Source organism: Trichechus manatus, unplaced genomic scaffold (genome assembly GCF_000243295.1).
Source record: "Trichechus manatus latirostris isolate Lorelei unplaced genomic scaffold, TriManLat1.0 scaffold00156, whole genome shotgun sequence".
In the NCBI taxonomy this organism is placed as follows: domain Eukaryota; kingdom Metazoa; phylum Chordata; class Mammalia; order Sirenia; family Trichechidae; genus Trichechus; species Trichechus manatus.
In genome coordinates, this window is record NW_004444092.1 from 1,532,570 (window position 1) to 1,551,678 (window position 19,109).

The 19,109-nt window shown below is 36.2% G+C and overlaps 1 protein-coding gene across 1 annotated transcript in view; it reads right to left on the minus strand.

Annotated features, from left to right (window-relative positions):
* Window positions 1–437: 437 nt before the first annotated feature.
* GLCCI1 (glucocorticoid induced 1) overlaps window positions 438–19,109 on the minus strand; it is a 113,310-nt gene continuing 94,638 nt past the window's right edge. Inside the window, exons 7-9 of the mRNA XM_012558299.1 lie at window positions 18,344–18,554; window positions 4,522–4,642; window positions 438–3,341 (exon numbers count right to left, since the gene is read on the minus strand). Coding sequence (XP_012413753.1) covers window positions 2,996–3,341; window positions 4,522–4,642; window positions 18,344–18,554 — 678 coding nt within the window. The 3' untranslated portion in view covers window positions 438–2,995. The remainder of the gene's footprint in view (window positions 3,342–4,521; window positions 4,643–18,343; window positions 18,555–19,109) is intronic.

Sequence of the window (19,109 nt, forward strand, 5' to 3'; positions counted from 1 at the left end):
TAAAGGTTTTCTCCTAGTTTGAATCTAAACATTAAAAAAAAAAAAAAAAAAAAAGTAACAAAATTGCTTCAGTTTTCTTTGCAAGAAATATGCAACTTCCTTTGAGGTCATTTCCCTGAATTTAAAAACTCACTTCCGTAAATAATTCTTAGGTATAAAATAATGAAGTGGGGACAATGCGCTATTTAAGGTACTTATATCTGTAAGCAGTACAAAGACTTGGAACTGTAGAAATCTAGTTTCTTACCTTGTGATGGAAAGTGTGTAAATTAAATGTCAAGAGGAAACCAGGCTGTAGAAATCTGATCCAGTTAGATGCCCTACAGCCCCAGAGATGCACATCAGGAACTCAATGAGCACTGAATACTGCCATTACCCTGAGGTTAATGGTATTGTGCTAACCACCCAGTCTTTCCAAAAACATATGTGAACTATTCCAGTTTTACTAATAACTTTATTTAAATAAGACACAGGAACTTCTATACTGAAAAAAATACAAAACAAAAGCCACACATTTCCTTGTGTAAAGCCGTATTGTATGGTAACTCAAATACTGTTCAGCGCAGTGGCTAGAATTAAACAGTACAACTATATACAAAATTTAAACAATTTTTGACAAATTTCTACAGCTGATGTAGGATACATTTGAGCTCAACAACTTCTGGGTAATTTACATGGCAAAGCATAAGCTTTAACACATTTGGTTCAAAACTTTAATATATGCTAACAACAAATGTACAACACAATTAATAGTTTCTCATGAGAAAATAAAAGCACGTCACTATAAATATCGTACATCGGATTTCATCACCAAAAAAGCATATTCAGTCCATCTTTCAGAAATTGATATTGATACTATTGCATCTTATTTGGACAAAAGCAGAGCATAAGATCAACACATTATGTAATACTAAACCAGAGATCAGAAGTTAAATGGAGCTCATATTTATCTTACGGAACTAGTATTTTTCTCCCTTTAACCATAATCTACAAAATATAGTATTTTCATCAAGGCCTGAGATTATTAGGGTTAAAGGTGTCTGCTGCTGAAAAGATTGTTTTAAAAGGTTCCCCTGTGAAAATGGCAAAAGTAAACTGAGTCCTTTTCTCCATGACAGTCTCCTACAATATAACACTGACTAATTTAAAGGAGCCAGAATGCACCTTCAGGAGAGAATATTACTGCAAACTTTGGTGGAAAAAGAATTAGGATCATGACAAAATAATGCATAATACACACACACACACACACACACACACACACATCCATTTCTTTAAAAGAAAAAATTAATTGTGTTGCTTTCTTATCACCTCATCCTTCAATGTCTTTAGAAAATAAAAACAAAAACCAAGGAATGATTAAAGGGAACTGAAACGCTCCTGTAACCGTAGGCACCTTGTTTTCCTCATTCTTAAGAAAATTGTGCCATATACTTTACATGTAGATGAAACAACTGTAGCCTTTATTGAACTGAAAGCAATGGAATAAAAATACAAAAGCTTTTTTTTGCTTTTGGATACCCTCTCTGTGCTGCAGAAAACAGTATCTAAAAGTGGGGTTCTCCCACTGACCAAACAGGAATATCTAGGGCTCTCTTCATGCTTTGTTGAGAACTTATGTCAAGTCTGCTAGTTCAAGGCTATTTACTTGGGTTTATGTTCATATCCAAAATCTTAACAAAAGTACTCGTGATGGTATTATGAGAGGCTTAAATGAGTCAGCTTCAAACTATTGCTTTTTGCTTTTGTAAATCACCAAATAACCTGCTTACTTATGTTGCATTAATTCTGAGACCCATGTATTCTCTCTCTACATGTAAATGCAGGTCATACACCTAAACTGCTTGAAGAAAACAAAACCCAAATGTGTCCTTTTTTTACTTGCAAATTAAAGAATTTCCAAAAGACAAACTGAACATTTATATGCCTTTAAATAAAACAGTAGCATTTCATGACCTTAATGGCCAACATAAACAAAAAAATCTCAATCATCCCATGAAACTTCAATTGTTTTGAAATTAAACCTAGACATCCTTGTCTTTAAATTTCATCACGCACAATGTGGAATGTTATGTATAGCCTAGTACTGAACACTTTATTTGCAATATTGTAACAGTCATTAGCTGAGCAACATGTGAACCTAAAAAATAAAAAGCCACGTTTACACATTACACGTTTAAACAGTAAATGCAACAGTTGTTTTACTTGTAACCACATGACAAGAGTGATGTCAGACACCACAGAATTGCTGGTTCTCCTCATGTTCACCCATGTCCAGGACTATCGTTCTCCTAGGGTTGAATGCACTTTTTATTCCAAGAATGTGGAATGTAATGAGGAAAGGGAAATGCATAAAATAAGGAAAGGCAAAAGAGTGATGTTCCCTCTTTAGCTTTTTAGCTGTGAAATATTTAATATCCCAATATAATATACATTCCAAGTTACCTGAGTTTAGACTTCAACTGAAGTACCTGAAGCTAGGCCATAGGGTGGGCACTGTGCAACTCTTGTGGCCATATATATATATATTTTTTGCATTGCATGTATTACAGAAGTTAGAAACAAACACCTGGATCAACTGTAAACATAATCCTGAAGTACAGTATTTTCCATAGGACAAAACACAGCAAGACATTGTTTTGTTGACATTCTATTTAGACAGGCAACTTTTTGATATAGAGCTTATTTATACTGAAGAATTTGGAACAGAACACAGGACACAGCACTAATCTGTCAAACATACTATGAAATGCATAGTCTCCACTTAAAATGCTGAATGACACACACATTTTGCAAGCATTACTGCTTTCCACAAAAACTGCTAATAGGAGTTCCGTCCCTGCCAAGATGAATGTTAAGAGATACTTTATGATGCTGATAAGTATTTTGTTGGTGGTGGTGGTGTTCAGAAAAGTTTGTCACTCCATGCAGACAGATGTATGAGATCTAGTTCCTCATCCATGCAACACAGGGTAGAGGCCGGCTCCCCCTTGCCTTAGATGATCACATAGTTGTGAGCAGAGATGTGCTCCTCACCCTGCAGTTCTTGCAGAAGTTGCTGCTGCTGAGATGGCTGTTGGACCGAGACCTCTGTGGAGCCCACTGTGCTGGTGTCATCAGAGAGAGACGCAAAGGAAACCCGGGATGAGAGCTGCTCAACGGTCAGTGTGGTCAGAGCTGAGCTCTGGACAGAGTTAGGAGAGTTCTTGAGCATCAAGTCGGAGGCAGGTAGGAGAGGGCCTAGAAGTTTCACAGGACAGAAAGCTGATCCCGTTGGGATGAAATTAACCTTGTTTTTGTCAGGACATGAAAAGAGAGGGGCTGAGACAGGCTGACGAGACCTAAAACCATTAAACAAAATCAGGTATACAATTACTAAAAAGTACTCTCTGAATTAATTAGAATTCTCTAAAACAGCTAGAATGTGAATGGCAGGGAATGGGGTTAAGTGTACACAGAGGAATAAACATCTTCCATAGCACAAGTCAGCTGGCAGACTAGTCACATACACAGCACTGAAGTGATATTTGAGACAAAAGGATTTCCTAAAGGACTGGGCAGATAATAAATTTTCAGAGTTTATTAGTTTGCTTTCAATCGTGTAGGAACATGGAAAAATATCCTAAATTATAGTTGAAGATTATACAAGGTTAGAATTACCTTTTCTGTTAAGAAAAAGTATACTGGGGAGGAAATTATCCCACCCTGTGTTTGGTTATAAGCATTTCCACCTTTTCTGCATTTCTATACGTACTTCTATTAACACAGATGGCAAAAAAAATTTTTTTCAGTATTTTTTCTAAGAGCCAGTGAGCTTAACAGAGCAGGGTCCACCAGCCCTTCCTTTCTTCCTATTCCCCGGGAGTGAAGCCATCAACTCCTGCAAGACCACCCTCTGTCCCCTTCTAGGCTGCCGGAGTAGAGCAGCCTCCACTAGGCACTACGACAAAGGGATGAGTGAATCCAACAGCCACGTAGTTTTTTCTGAACTATTCTGCCAAGTGTTTACAGCAGGAATCGCTTTTTATTTAATTTCTAATTTGTACATATTCAAGTATCAAAAAGAAAAAAAAAATCTGCGAACTGAAAGTCTGAATTCCATGAAGAATTCACATGCTAGATGTGTCTATAAGGGAAGGAGACTAATTTCCCCCTGGCTTGTGCAATCACTGTTAGGCTAGCCACACATGGATATTAACTTTGCTCCTAAAAGTCTTTTTGTTAGCCATCTAAATTTTTAGAGCTCTTGAGGGGAAAATTCTTAATGATTAAAAATAGATCTTTTAAGTAGTAAGGATGAATTTCCAAGCTTCTTTGTACTGATTTATATACATTTCCAGCATACAGACTCCAATTCTCCTTCAAGAAGATCTCTTTTGCCTATTCAATTCTCTTTGAATAATCTGCTTTTGAAATACATTATCAGCTGGATGGAGTAGTTGATTCATCCGTAATCAACCAGTCTCAGTAAAAAGCTTTACAGCTTTGCAGATCCCAGCTGATAGAAAAGACATTACTTACGCCATTTCCTCAAAGACCTTCACTCGCTCACATCCCTCTGGGGGCTCCCGTTTGAACATGTAGCTGTTGTTTGGTTTGGGAGATGAAGCATACTTGGGTAACGGTGAGCTACTCCCACTGTCTGTAAATTTAAAGCAGTTATATTAACTAGTGATTGAAAGTTCTTTTAAATTAGATTTCCAAACAAGCAGCCTTTTGCACCGTTTTATCCACTACTGTCCCTCTGCTTCCACCACAGAGCTTCCTTTATTGCAAAGCTATTTCTAACACCCATGTGTAGAACTTGTCTTAAAAAACAACAACAACAAAAAAAATGCTTCAATGTATGAGTAATCTACCATACCACATAATAGGAAGACATTTTTGTCCAAAAACTGCATTCTGAATACACTGTAATCCTGAACACGAACACATTATTTATATTTCAAAAATGTAAATTAATGGGGTAATATGTATAGCTGTTTTCACACTGTCTAACCAAAGTGAAAATTTTAGTATGTGGAATAATCATTACAAAAGTTCTTAGCAGAAATGCTGCTTTTGTTAAACACTGTGAATACAAGTGCAAGAAAAAAACAGGCTTATAACAGTCTTTTTCTATCTCCCTATCACAAAAAAGATAATTTGCTCAGAATTCTGCCTTTAAATTATATGTTAAAGAGTTTGAATTTTCAGCAGTTTGTATTTTTGCTATAGAAAGACATGAGAAATCCAAATGCGTTTCTATCTAGTATGTTTTCCTCATATTTTTGACCAAAAAGAAAATGGTCTATTCATGAAAAGCCATAAAACCTATATTCAATGGCTCCCTTTTCTACCTGGCAAAGGATTTTGGAAATTCAAATCCACCAAAATTTGTCATTATCTTTGTAAGATGCCAAGTTGTAAATCCAGTAACATATTTCTATAAATACAGTAGTCCTATTTAAACACAATCTGACTTAATACAAACCAATCCCACTGCTAAAACACTACACACATGATCTACTGAGATGCGTTATTTTCATATAATTTGAAAGACAGCATTAGTACCGTAATTATGTTTGTCACAATATTGATAAGTTACTTTAGTTTAGGGTACAGATCATAGTCTAACATTAGGAAACTGGGTAACAGGAACATTTTTGTCATCACTAATGAAATATAATACATGCTTAGAAGATGGAGTTAACCCTTGATGCACACTAATAGTGTATCTTATGATTCAAAGCACGTACATGTTAGTCTTGGAAATGCAGGATGTGTGCTTATAATATGGCTATATTCTAGCCAAGAACTCACTACCTGCAAAATAACAAGGCCACACTATTAGGAAAGCAAGAAAACTATATCGTTTCTCTGTAACTATTGTTACTCATGTCCCTTCAGATTATGCATAGAATAGCCTCTTAGAAGGAATAAAGTTTTAGAATTAAGCCGGCTTTTGTTCATATAACATTCAGATTTGAGGATTTTCTTCCTAGATTCAACATTTATTCTACACGTTGCTTAGACAAATGGAAGAGACAAGGGGGAATATGATTTTTTTCCTCAGGTTGATGTAAAACATCATTAGCCTGACTAGACGTCTGAGTTTGCTGCTATTTTAGCTAGGCTAGCCACAAAGACTGATCCACGTTCAAAGACTGGTGAGAATCAGGATTTGACCTAGGTGTAATATCAAAAGTACAGTTTCATCTTACTTTACTAACCAACCACCAACAAACCGTGCAAATTAAAAACATGAGATCAAGAACACCAGTAGGTAGATATGACATGTGATGCCTCCACTGAGATTACTGCTGGTGACAATACAGCCCACATGGCGGGCAGAATCAGCCTAGAACCACGGCCTTGTTGCCTCTAACAAGTCATTTATGTTATCAGCAGGGGTGTGACCATGCCAGTAGCCACGGATGCACCCTGCTATCATGTATGAAAAGTCAGGTTGGCCACAGTTAGTCTTCTATGTTTATTCCATACTATACCATCAGGCCTACAATACTATTTCTCTCAAAACTTTACTGAGGGTTTCAAGGGACTCTCCTTAGAGTTGAAAGCTAGACATGAGATGGATAATCTGTAAAGCTAATTATCTTCCCACTAACAATCTAGATGAATTACATGTTTTTTCTTCTTAAAATATTTCTAATTTCAGAAGCTGTAAATTTATTTTTACAGAGTTTTACCCACTTAAACTTCTGTTCTTTTTTTTGAGTAGAGGAGGAGAGAGAGGATAGTGTTAAACAAATAAATATATCGTTACTCTAAAAAGACAGTATTCAGTGCTATTATATCACCTTTCCCTTTTCAATAAAAATTATTTGGTTTTAAATATATATATATATGTGTGTGTGTATGCATATATATAGCAATAGCTCTTTAGTAGTCTGCAAAGACAAAGTTTGAGAGAAAAATTATTTTGAGACTATAAACAATGATTTGTTAAATTGGGAGTTTTTCCGTCAGGTAAGTATGTAAGCAAGCTGGTATAGTGCAAAGAAGAACAGGAATGCAGACACCTAGTCCATGGTTTTTGCTCTGTCTCTAGTGGCACAGCTGTATAACCTTGAACACAACTGCCTGTCTAGGCTTCTATATAATTAAAGGGAATTGTCACTCCTCCTGACTCTAAAATTCTATGATTTTTTACATGGTTGTAACAAACATAGAAAGAATACCGTCCCAAAGCATTTTTTTGTTTTACAAAGTGGCATGCTTTAAAAATAACCCATACGACCATAGCTATCCTACTCACTCCAGACTTATAGACATCTAAAAATTCACTTATTCAGTTAGAAATCTGTGTTGAATTCAACAAACCACATTTCAATAAGAGAACATCATAAACATGAGGTGAGCATGCCTGCTCAGGAGAGTCAAGATGAAAAGTATCATGGTAATCTTAATACAATCCCTTTTATTCACAAGCATGCTAAGGTTTCTCATGTTACTGCACAGGGGAATAATGTAGGGTAATAACTAAAAATATAGTTTAAATTAAGTCAAATGTTACTTTATGTTCTTATAACATCTAGCCATTGTCGATTAAGTTAAATGCAAGAATATGAGTATTGACATATCTTTCTGTATTTACAATGTTGTTGCTGTGTGCCGCTGAGTTGGATTAAAAAAAAAAAAACCAAACTCATTGTCATCGAGTTGATTCCAACTCATAGCGACCCTACAGGACAGAGGAGAACTGCCTTATATGATTTCCAAGGAGCAGCAGGTGGATTCAAACTGCCAACCTTTGGTTAGTAGCCAAGCTCTTAACCACTGAGCCACCAGGCAGGGCTAGTCCTGTCTATGTAAGAGAATCACCCAACTCTGAAATCAAGAATATGGAAACATTTTATTGGCTATATTATTTTTATAGATCTTATTTATGTGTATATACCATATTTACCATTAAACTAGTTTTCCGAGTATTTTTAAACACATGCTGATGAATTAAAGTTTGAAAAAAATAAAAGTTATTATTAAGGTTTGGAATTCCATATAGAAACATTAATGTAAACATTAATGTAAAACTATGTGTATTTTTATAGCTTCAGAGTTTTCTGAATTTCTTCTTTTAAATGGTTGTCATTATTTCTGGCATATTAAGTTTTGTGGCCAATGATACCAACATAAGAAAAATCATATTTTTTGATTCATTTACTAGCTATGTAAAATCTTTACTATGGTTCTATTCTAGCCTAAGTCTCCTGATGTGCTTTATCTCATACTATCAGATTACTTTACCAAATAAAGTGAAATTAATTCTAAAGTAAGCAATATAATTATAGAGCAGTGGTTCTTACCCCTGCCTTCATATTAGACCGATTAGAAGATGCTGTAAAAATGCCAATGTCCGGACGATCCCTAAGAGATTCTGATTTAGTCAGTCTAGGGAAGAGCACAGGTATTGCTTCCTTTTCTTTTCTTTCTTAAGCTCTTAAGTACTTCTGAAGTGCAGCCAAATTTGAGAATCAATTCTACAGAAATTAAGAACACCGGTTTGGAGTCAGGCCACCTGACTTCTACCTAGGCCTACCTGCATGACCTAGGGCAAGTCTGACCACTCTGTTTTTTTATCTGTAAAATGGGAATAACTACTGATATGACAGCTGTGAAAAATGTGTGTAAAAGGATTAGGATAGTACCTGAAACACAATAAGCTCTTCATAAATATTACTGTAATAGTAGACAGAAAACATCACTCCTAATCTGCAAATTTTAAAATGTGAAGCATTTAGAAATAAAATGCTTTTTTCACTCTCCCTTGGCAGGAGAGAATAACAGACTATAAGTCTTTTTTAAGAGATCTGCACACTCTAACTCTATTCAGGTACACAGAGATAAGATTTTGTTTCTGGCTGAAAAGCACAGTAGTACTTACAGGACCAGATTCTCTAGGTTTGTGACTGCTTAGCATGAGCTCTGCCAGTTCACGATGGCATCCATTAGTATACAGAGATCTATCAGCCCTGAAATTAAAATGGATGCTTACAGCACGCAGATTCTATAGGCTACTATTCAAAGAAAACATTTTTATAGCATGTGCAGCATAAATAATAGAATGCATTCTTATTGTAGCTCTCCCAGCTAGAATAACTGACTGGGAAAATTGAGTATAGTGTTCAACCAAGATTGTACTCAATGACTCACTAAAGAGCATAATTAAAAGTTAGCCAAAAGAATTAGATTAGAAATATGACTGACTAAGTAAGACTTAGAATTACTACTCTAATGTTAAAATTACTTCTTTTGCTTTAGGAAATAAACTTATCAGATGTAGTGTGGTTTGATGGCCTAATGAAATTAGGAGAAACACAAAACTGTATAGTATTTCTTGGCAATAAAGCTTTGGAAGTAGCATTACTAATTGTATTGAAAAACCTGTGTTTTTAGTTAACTCCAAGACTAAATTCTGAACAAGTAACCAAAACATTTGGCTCACTAAGGTTTCTCTAAAATTTCAAAGTTAATCCTTTACAGAATTTTAATAAAACAAGCTAACAGCTTTAGCTAAGATCTGCTTTATAAAGATTAGCATTCAACAAAGGGTAAGGAGAAAAAAAATGACATCATAACCTTTCACTACTTACATTTTTTAACTTTGCTTCAAATCAGATTGTTTTCTGAATAACTGGGCCTCAACTTACATTCCAAATTTTAGGTCCATTAATTAGGTCTGTGTTGTATATAGGAGGTGTTTTGTTTATTTTATAGTTTAATCACTTATTGGTCCATAAGAATTAGTTGAATTGATACTCATTTACAAATTAAAAACCAATTATAGTTGCTCCTTTGTTTTTGTGTACTTACAGTAAATATGCTTCTTTCACAAACATAAACCTGATAGAAAAATATTGCTTATTATTATCTCTAAATCTGATATACGATCATTGATAAGCTAACTACTCACTGTGAATCTGATGTGATAAAAATGAAAGCAAATCACTTTATTAAAGACAGTCCTCAAACCAATTTATAGACTAAAATCACACCTCTTATGAATCACAATGGTAAAACTAAACTGAAAATAAACTGCAGATTACACAGAGTATTTTATATATTGAAAAGTAATATGTTTAAGGATCTCAGGAAAACCATGTGATGCAATCTTAGTTTTTAAAATCTCAAGCTTCTTAAATGAAAAAATTTTCAATGACATTGGTGTTCAAGGAACTTAAACAATTGTTTGTATTGTCTTTCTTCCCTACAGGAAAAAAAAAATGAAATCTCACACTTCAAATAAAAATTTTATTATAATTTTAAGTGCTCAGAAAATATTTATTGAGCACTTGTTGTGGGCTGTCGAGTTGATTCCAACTCATAGTGACCTTATAGGACAGAGGAGAACTGCCCCATAGCGTTTCCTAGGCTGTAATCTTTACAGAAGCAGATGCCAGGTCTTTCTTCCCTCGGAGCCGCTGGTGGGTTCCGGCCAGGGCTACAAATTGGTTCTTTCCGGTTCAACCCCCAGGTATACTGAATCAGAATCTACATTTTAACAAGACCTCCGGGTATACATTATAACCTGTTCGAAGCCTTGGTTCCAGCTGACCTTTCAGTTAGCAGTAGAACGTTTAACCACTGCACCACCAGGGCTCCTTACTGAATGCTTACTATGTGCAAAATAGAAGGCAAAACAAAGTGCTATAAATATTGCCTTCGGGCATCAGGTAAAACTCAGTGATTTCTTTCTCTTTTTAATTCTTGCTAAAAGGAAATGGTACTATAACACCTTTAGGGAGAAATCAGCATGGAACCTTAAACCTATCATTATATTCACCTTAAAGCCTGATCCTCCTCTGATATCCATTTCCTTATTACTGGTGGTAATAATTTTCCACATCTCCAAAAGCTAGAACTTTGCTGTGAGCCTCATCGTCTCCTCCTCCCTCACCTCATACATCTAATCAGCCACCAAATGTTATCAATTCATCCACAACTCATTTCCTCCAATTCCTCTGCCCTTGCTACCCCCTCATCTCTGCCCTATACCTGTGGTCCCCCACAGGAGGTTCACAAAACAATCCGCTGACATGCAGTAAGAAAATATTAGAACATCTATACATATTTACTTTTTATCTTTAAGAATAAAGAAGTAAGCTTTACTAATACATGTTTAGTTTGTGAACTGAACTACTACACATATATACATTAGAAATATATGAACTTTTATTAGGAGTACAGATTCAAAACTGCCGACAAGAGTGTGTAATAAATAAAGCTTGGAGATCACAGGCCTAGACTATTAAAATAGCATCTTATCTTGTCCTGCTGCTGTCTCCCTCTATAGGTCCACAGTGCCACCTGAGTATGGTCCTTAAAAATAAAACTGGTCATGCCCTTTAACTGACAAAAGATCTTTGCTTGGCTCTTCATTTCTCTGAGCAAGGCCAACAAGGTCCCTGATGAAATACTGGCCTTTTACCTCTCCACCCTCATTGGCTTCTACTCCCTGCCATTCACCCATATGCTCCAGCCACATACTTTCTTACTGTTCTCCACACATCAGGCCCTTTCACAGCTGAATGCATGTATATAGGCTATTCCTCCTGCAAAAGCAGCAAGATGTAGCATGAAGTTTCTACAGAAGATCTCTTTTGGCATCTGGACTACACAGAATTAAAGCAAATTACTTAATTTTTCTAAGCCTCAGTTTCCCCATCCTTCAAATCATGACAGTTATCACCTGCCCATAAAACTGTGACACAATTACAAGAAATAACAAAGGTAAAATCACTCTAGGATTAGAACTGCTGACCTTTTGTTTAGCAACCATAGCTCTTAACCACTGTGCCATCAGGGCTCCATCCTGTGAGGCAGGTGCCATTATTATCCCCGATATACAGGTGAGGAAATTGAGATATAGAGAAGTTGAGTAACTTGTCCAAGTACACATAATTAGTAAGTAGCGGAACGGGGATGCAAACCCAGGGCTGTTCCCAGAGTCAGAGGTCAATACCCTTATGCTACCATTATGCTCAGTAAATTTTGATCTCAACTTTAGTGTCCTCATTAGAGATATGAGGAGGTGACCAGATGATTAGGTTCCTTCCACTCTAACATTCATGCTTCTAATTAAAGGCTAACAGCTTCACTGGGCCTGCCTTGTTTATCTCTCAAGGAGGTAGAGTGTAAACAACGTCTCCTATGCATAGATATACTTAGAGGAATACAAAAGACAATGGGAAGAAAAAGTCCAACATATTCCCTGTTTCTCCAGCCTGGTTAATCCCTATTAGTTTCTCTCCAGCCAGGATCAGAGTCTGCCTCTGTTACCAATGTGACCAACTGGGAGAAGGGGAAGGTGAGATAGTTTTTAGCAAAGCCATTTCCTTTCTCCTAATTTCATTAGGAAATCTGAACTTCACAACTTCTTTACCACAAAAAGCCTATCACTAAATTAGCATAATCTCAGTCTGGTTATTCTGTCTTTTTCTGGGGAGGGGTGGGTAGGTGGGAGGAAGAGTATGACTCTTTCCTGAACATTCAAAAGCCTAACACATGTAATTTAACAACCTAAAGAAAAGAGACATTGCTTTCAACATATCTGTAAAAATATAGCCTTTTAGGATACACCATGAAGGAAGGTCATTAAAAAAAATACTAAGAAAATCTCCATTAAGCACCACTACGTGTTAGGTACTACTCTGGGAGCTGAGGTTATGAGCGAAAGTTATCTGTTCTTGCTGGAGCTTACATTCTGGTAAATAAGTAACAGGAGATTAAATGAAATATCTATGTAGGCATATTAACATTCTAGATTGCTTATATTCTAGACTCTGGGTTATAACATCTAGAACTGAACTGCTTACTTATTAACTGTTTTGAAATATGAATAACTCATCCACAGACAGCTGTCATGTATCTGCCATTGGTACAATTGTGAACATTTTCTGAAAGGGGGGAATCACTGGGTGTTTATTATGTGCTGGCAGACATTGGGAATGTATATAACTTTAGATATTATCTTGGAAAAGTAAAATAGGGAAGATGACTTTAGGGACAATTCTAGAAAGTGTCAGTTTTAACCTACGGAATAACTCCTTTGGTGGAACAATATCTCTACACTCTTGCAACTGTACCACCAAAAGGTTGTTCTAGGATAATAAGCATCTTTTGATAGAGAAATAGATTCAGGCCCTACAGCAATGATTTTCAAGGTACAGTGGATAAAAAAAGCATATCCATCAAACCATAAAAAAAGAAGTACCACAAAATCCTGGCTGTTTAGGTTACCCAGTAGCTAGAGGGCTAAAGCACAGTAAAGGGCAAAAGTTAAAAAAAAAAAAAAAAAGAAAGTCCCGGAGAAAAAATGCAAATTAGACTAGAATTAATGTCGAAAGGGATAGCAAGATGCCAAAAACAGTCTATTCTAAAAGTCTGCCTAGGGTCAGCCCTAGACTCTGAAAAGATAAGATAAAAACTTTTCTTTTTTTCTCCTGGGCCTAAGGGCTGCTCAGTCTTAACCAAAGTTTACAATATTAATATTTATGAGTTACAGTGCAGTATGAGTTAAATAGGCTTATATACATTGGACTTGAGAAACTCCATATACACAGCATATATTGTTCCTATGGGAAAATACAGCATAAGTTCCAAGTAACCAATTTATGGACTCTTGGAATACAACCCTTGGTAGCTGGCCTGAGTAAAATGGTTCAGTTTACTTCATGATTACAATAACCAATATTTCCACAATACCTTGCAAAACTGCAGAATTTTATAACAACTGCCTAAGTGACCTGTGCCAAAGATCAGTGATAAGTGGGCAGACCGAAGTCTAGATTTTGTGGTTTGCCTAGCACCAGTCTGGCCACCATTAAGGAATGATGGCAAAGCTGCTAAAAGAGCAAATATTTTGACACTGCCATCTCTAGTTGTGAGTATTTTTCTTCCTTATATTTCGGGCATGATAACATGGAAGAATTTAGGCTAACCCTTAGGGTGTATTTTGAGGATGTCAAGATGAGAGCAGTTGTTCTGGACCCCTGAATTCTCCACACAGACTGTAATATGGGAACTATGGCTGTTACTAGGTTAGTTAGCCTGGCAACGTTACACATTTACACCAGGCTGCCTTCTGTCTTTAGGTCACTGGGGCGGGGGGGAACCCCTGAAAACAGTCTCTTAATAGCCAGCCAGATCTTTCTCGATTGAGTGTTTTTGTTCTGGCATTACAATAGCCAAAGAAAAAACCCAACATGCTAATCGACTAAAATTATCTTACAGGTCTCATAATTCATGGAGAAGAAGATATGTAAGCAATAGGTAGAAATAATGTTAGCGAATCCAGGAAAAAATTAAGTATATAATAGATGAGTACTAGAAAAATAATCAGCTCACCAGAATATCCCTTATGAGAGCATATATGCTTGGCCCTTCCCCTCCTGTGCATGCTTATCCAGGCTTGTAAAGATGTTTGAACTAGCTACTCTACCACAGAACAAATTTCTCTATAGCACCTGCAGAATATGTAAGTACTCCAAATCTCTCCTAGTTGACTCTAAAATTACAGTATTCATTCTGTTTTCACAGTTGATGTAAACCTGTTAGAAATCTATAGATTACACTTTTTTTCCTTACTGAGATTGTTCTACAGTTTAAATGACATAACATATATAAATTTCAGAAAATGTAAAACTGACAAGTCCTACCTCTGTACCTTTCATATTCAAATATACCTGCATAACAGTATATTATTTGTTTACATACCAGTATTCCTTTTTAGACTATAAAGTCCTTAAAGGCAGATATCATGTCTTATCTATTTCTCCACCCTCTAGCATAGCACCTGACATATAGCAGATGCTCAACAAATGTTTCCTGAATAAACCAGGAGTATAAACTCAGTTGAAATACATAAATATCCATTCCTGATCCTAAAATACAAATGTGTGTGTGTATATATCGATGTATTTTAATTTTCTTTTCACAAAGATGGCAGTTGCTTTTGTTTGTTTGAGAACAAGAAACTTCACAATGTAATAGAAAGCCACACATATCTCCATGGAACAGTAACGTCAACTTAATCTTAGGAACCTTTTCGTGCCTGGTGGTACATATAGCGACCATGAACTTTCTCAGCCTCTGGGGGTTTATTGGCAAGCTACTATGCTACTGATAGTGTGTGTTGCTGCAAGGCAGGAGCCTTTATGACTGTTAGAAACCAAAGAATCCTGAGTGTACCGCAAATTACTGTTTTAAGAGGGTATTGTATGAGGTGTCTGCATTTTTGGTAGGAAAAATAGAAATTTTGAAAATTTTAATTTGTTACACATATGTACCAACAGACTCTAAAGGGGACTCTGGGGTACGATCAGTGTACTTCATATGTACCACTAAACACTTAGGGTAGGCTTGTGGCAGGGGTCAAGGAAAAAAAAATCCATACTACCTACCAAAAATTCAAACACACTCAATGATTTAGCATGCTTCCATTAATGAAAACACATAGCAACAAAAAATTCAAAGCAGAAAATAATTGGGTCACCAAAGGGTTAATCACAAAGTAATGTCTCTAAGCTAACTACGGCACATATATTCAGAAACTGGTGTCATGAAGCTTTAATTCCCAAACTGAGCTAAATGGCAGTCTTGTCAAACACAGAATAACGTCTTAAATGATTCTGAGGCCTCTCTCCATAATTTCTAAAGAATTTTAAAAAATCACTATTAGCAACACCTCCCACCATTAGGTGTTTATTATGCACTAAGGAGTTGTGCTAAGTACTTAACCCCAATAACGAAATGAGTGGTAGGTGTTATCACACTATTTTACTGAAAAATATTTTTTAACTATAAGAAAAAAAGCTGTTGGTCTTAGATATAATATTGCCCAATGTTCTCCTTTAACATATTTATAATAAACAAAAATCCCAAGAGGAAGAAAAGACATCTGTGTTAGGCAAGCCGCCATCTGGTTAAGAAGAATAAAAGGGCATAGGGGAAAACGTACACACAAAGGCGAAGTCTTAGGGAAAGGTCAAACCTGCCTAAGAAATGGTCAGAATTCAGGTAATTAGATAATTGGCAGAAATTAGGCCAAAGAGGGAGGTTTTGGCTAAGTCGTGAAGGAAAAGTAAATAGTTTATATTTTTTCCTGAAGTCTTTGGGGAGTCAACAGTGATAATGATGATGATGATTATAGCAGCTGCTACCATTTATTGAATCCATGAGAATTAATGCAATCTTTATACCAAAAACTTGAAGGATTCAAGACCATTCCTGTGTGGTCCCCAAAGCTGTTGCTGCTCTTCTGTGTTATAATGTCTCCTACGAAGAACCTTAGCAGAATAGTGACATGAATACACCTTCTCATAATAAAACAGATAATAAATCTTTCAGAAAAAGAGATATTAAAGAATATATATTATTTTAAACTTATGACCTCAGTGAGGACCTCCACCGAGCTGCAGAAACTACATATTTATCTACCTCATACATATATTCACTTGGAGACCCTAAAGGTATCTCACAACCAGTCAACCAAAATGGAACTCATTTATCATCTTCCTAATACATCTCCCTTTATGGTCCAGCATCTCTCAATTATTCTCAGTATTAAGCTTAAAAGAAGAAACCAAAAATCCAGAATCAATGGCCTAGCCTCATTACAACTGTTATTTTTCACTTTTCATTTGAATCAAACTGCAAGTGCTAATATATAACAAAACTGGACAACTTGAACTGTACTTATTCTTTCTACTAGTATAATAAAGAATATGAGTTTTGAAATCAATAATACAGACCTGTTTTGCCACTTTCTGTTTAAAACAAACTGTTATTATTACTTAACATTTCTACTTACCTTCTAAACAAACAAGCAAGACACTCCTACCAGAAAGTGTTTTCTTATTTGTTTTATTGTGAAACATTCATAGTAAAATCATATGTATGTGAGGAAGTGATTAAAAGTGTTTGCTTTGGTAGCGTGCCTCAGTGAAATGAAAGTTTTCTAGTTTGACTTTCTAAGAAATGGGACTTCCTACTTGAGGCAAAGAGATGCCTAAGGCACTGCCTTTAATATATCCCTAATGGAGGAAGGAGGTCCATAGGCCTTCAATAATGAAAGGGTGAAAAAAAGACGAAGGACTGTTGAGATCTGCCCACAGAAATAAAAGCAGAGGACAAAGTCCAAAGTAGCTTCCATTTTCTATTTAAGAGAGCCAGGCATAATGATCACTGAAAGAAGTCAGACACAAAAGAATACAAACCATACGATCCCATTTATACGAAATTCAAGAACAGGGAAAAACTAAATTACAGTGATGGACATCAGAATAGTGGCTACTTCCAGGTGGAGGGGGGAAGGGTACTGTTTGGGAAGCAGCCCCAGAGAGCTGTCTGGGATGTTAAAAATATTCTATATCTTGATCTAGGCAATGGTTACATGAGTGCATGTATATGTAAAAACTTACTGAGCTGGGCACTTAAGATCTGGGAATTTTACATACAATAATACATAAATAAAACAAATGAAAGAGGGAAGCCAAACCAGGACAAGGACCTTAAAAATCCTCTAAGGTTTTATAAACTTTAACTTTTCTATGTTTTTAAATTTTTGTTGCCTACTATCTATCAGTCTATGGTGAGAGGCAGTAAATGTGTTTAAAAAAAAAAAAATAAGTTCATGTTTCTTTGAAAGTAGCCAGGAAGGCGGAAGCTAGAAGGAGTCTAGATAGTCTGTTGTTACCTGCTGCAGCTAAGGCTGAGGGGATCAGAAACCGAAAGAACAGAGTGGATGGTGTTACTCAAGCCTGACACAAAGACAGGAAAACACAGAGAACACGGTTTGGGCCTGACAGGCAACAAGAAACCCCAGAGGTTCTCCCCTCCTATTGGTATTAGTTAATAATTTGCAACAAACCATAATATACTTCCTGATGTCTTTCAAGACTTATTCAACTTGATCTACTTGGTTAAAAATACACTCAATCTTCTAAAAGAAGTTTTAGAAATTATTTCCTCCAAAATCAATCTAATTACAAAATCTAACTTTAGGTATGAGAAATATAAACTCTACCACAACCATCATTAGCTCGGATCAAGGAAAATACCTGTATGTTACATGATAGGAAGTTGTACACACTTCATTTTATAGCTTTATTAACTGTTAGAACTATGCGCTGTGTTTCTCTGACACATTTATGGAAGATGTTTGTGAGAGTCACAAAGAGGGTACATGAAACCAATGAATAAACACACCTAGAGTAACCAATCTTTTACAATCCCACCATTCAACAAAGAAAAAAAAAATGATGTAATGGTCTACAACAAAAAAAGTATAATGAGCAAGACCCTACAACAAACCCTCTAAATAAGTGGATGATTTCATTCTCACCTTTATCACGATCATAGAGTAAATCTTCCGTTGAGCAAGGGCTGCCATCCTGGGATTCCGGGGGACAAAATGGGGAGACACAGGGTGAATGACTGCTGCAGCTACTGCTGCGCTCCTGGACGGAGGGAGTCTGAGTGTCAATGCTGCGAGTACTACTGCTTCGATAGTGAGCAGGGAGTGGAGCTCTTCGACCATCCGGAATGTCCAAAGGCTGCAAGAGGAACACCATTCAACAAGCAAATGACGGTGCATACATTCCATTCACATAAAAAGCACATGTCATTTCCTCTGATTTCATAATCCACCGTTATCAACACCATAACTGCTTCTTCAGAGAAGAGATAAAGATACCAAGATACCTTTATTGAATTAAAAATGTCTTTCAAATCCCAAAAGGTAGTTAAGATTTCAAAATGCTGAGGTTAAACTGTCTGCCTTAAAAATTCCACAGCATTCGTAAGTTAGCACTTCCCATAATTCTCATTGAGGACAGTGGCTTCTTTTGTTTAACCCTGTATCCCTAATGCCTAGCACTGTGCCTGGCACACAGCAGCCACTCGATAAACACCTGCTGAATTAATTAACCAAAGCTGCTCAAGAAATCACTCTGACCTGCTAGAAGAAAAGTGAAATTTCACATTCACAGGTAGAGATGTTTCTGTTTGTTCATCTTTTCCTATTTTAATTTTTTAGAGCTAAGAACCATATTCTATATCCTTTGCAAACTACCTAAAATTTCTAATAAAGAAGTTTATTGTATTAGTAC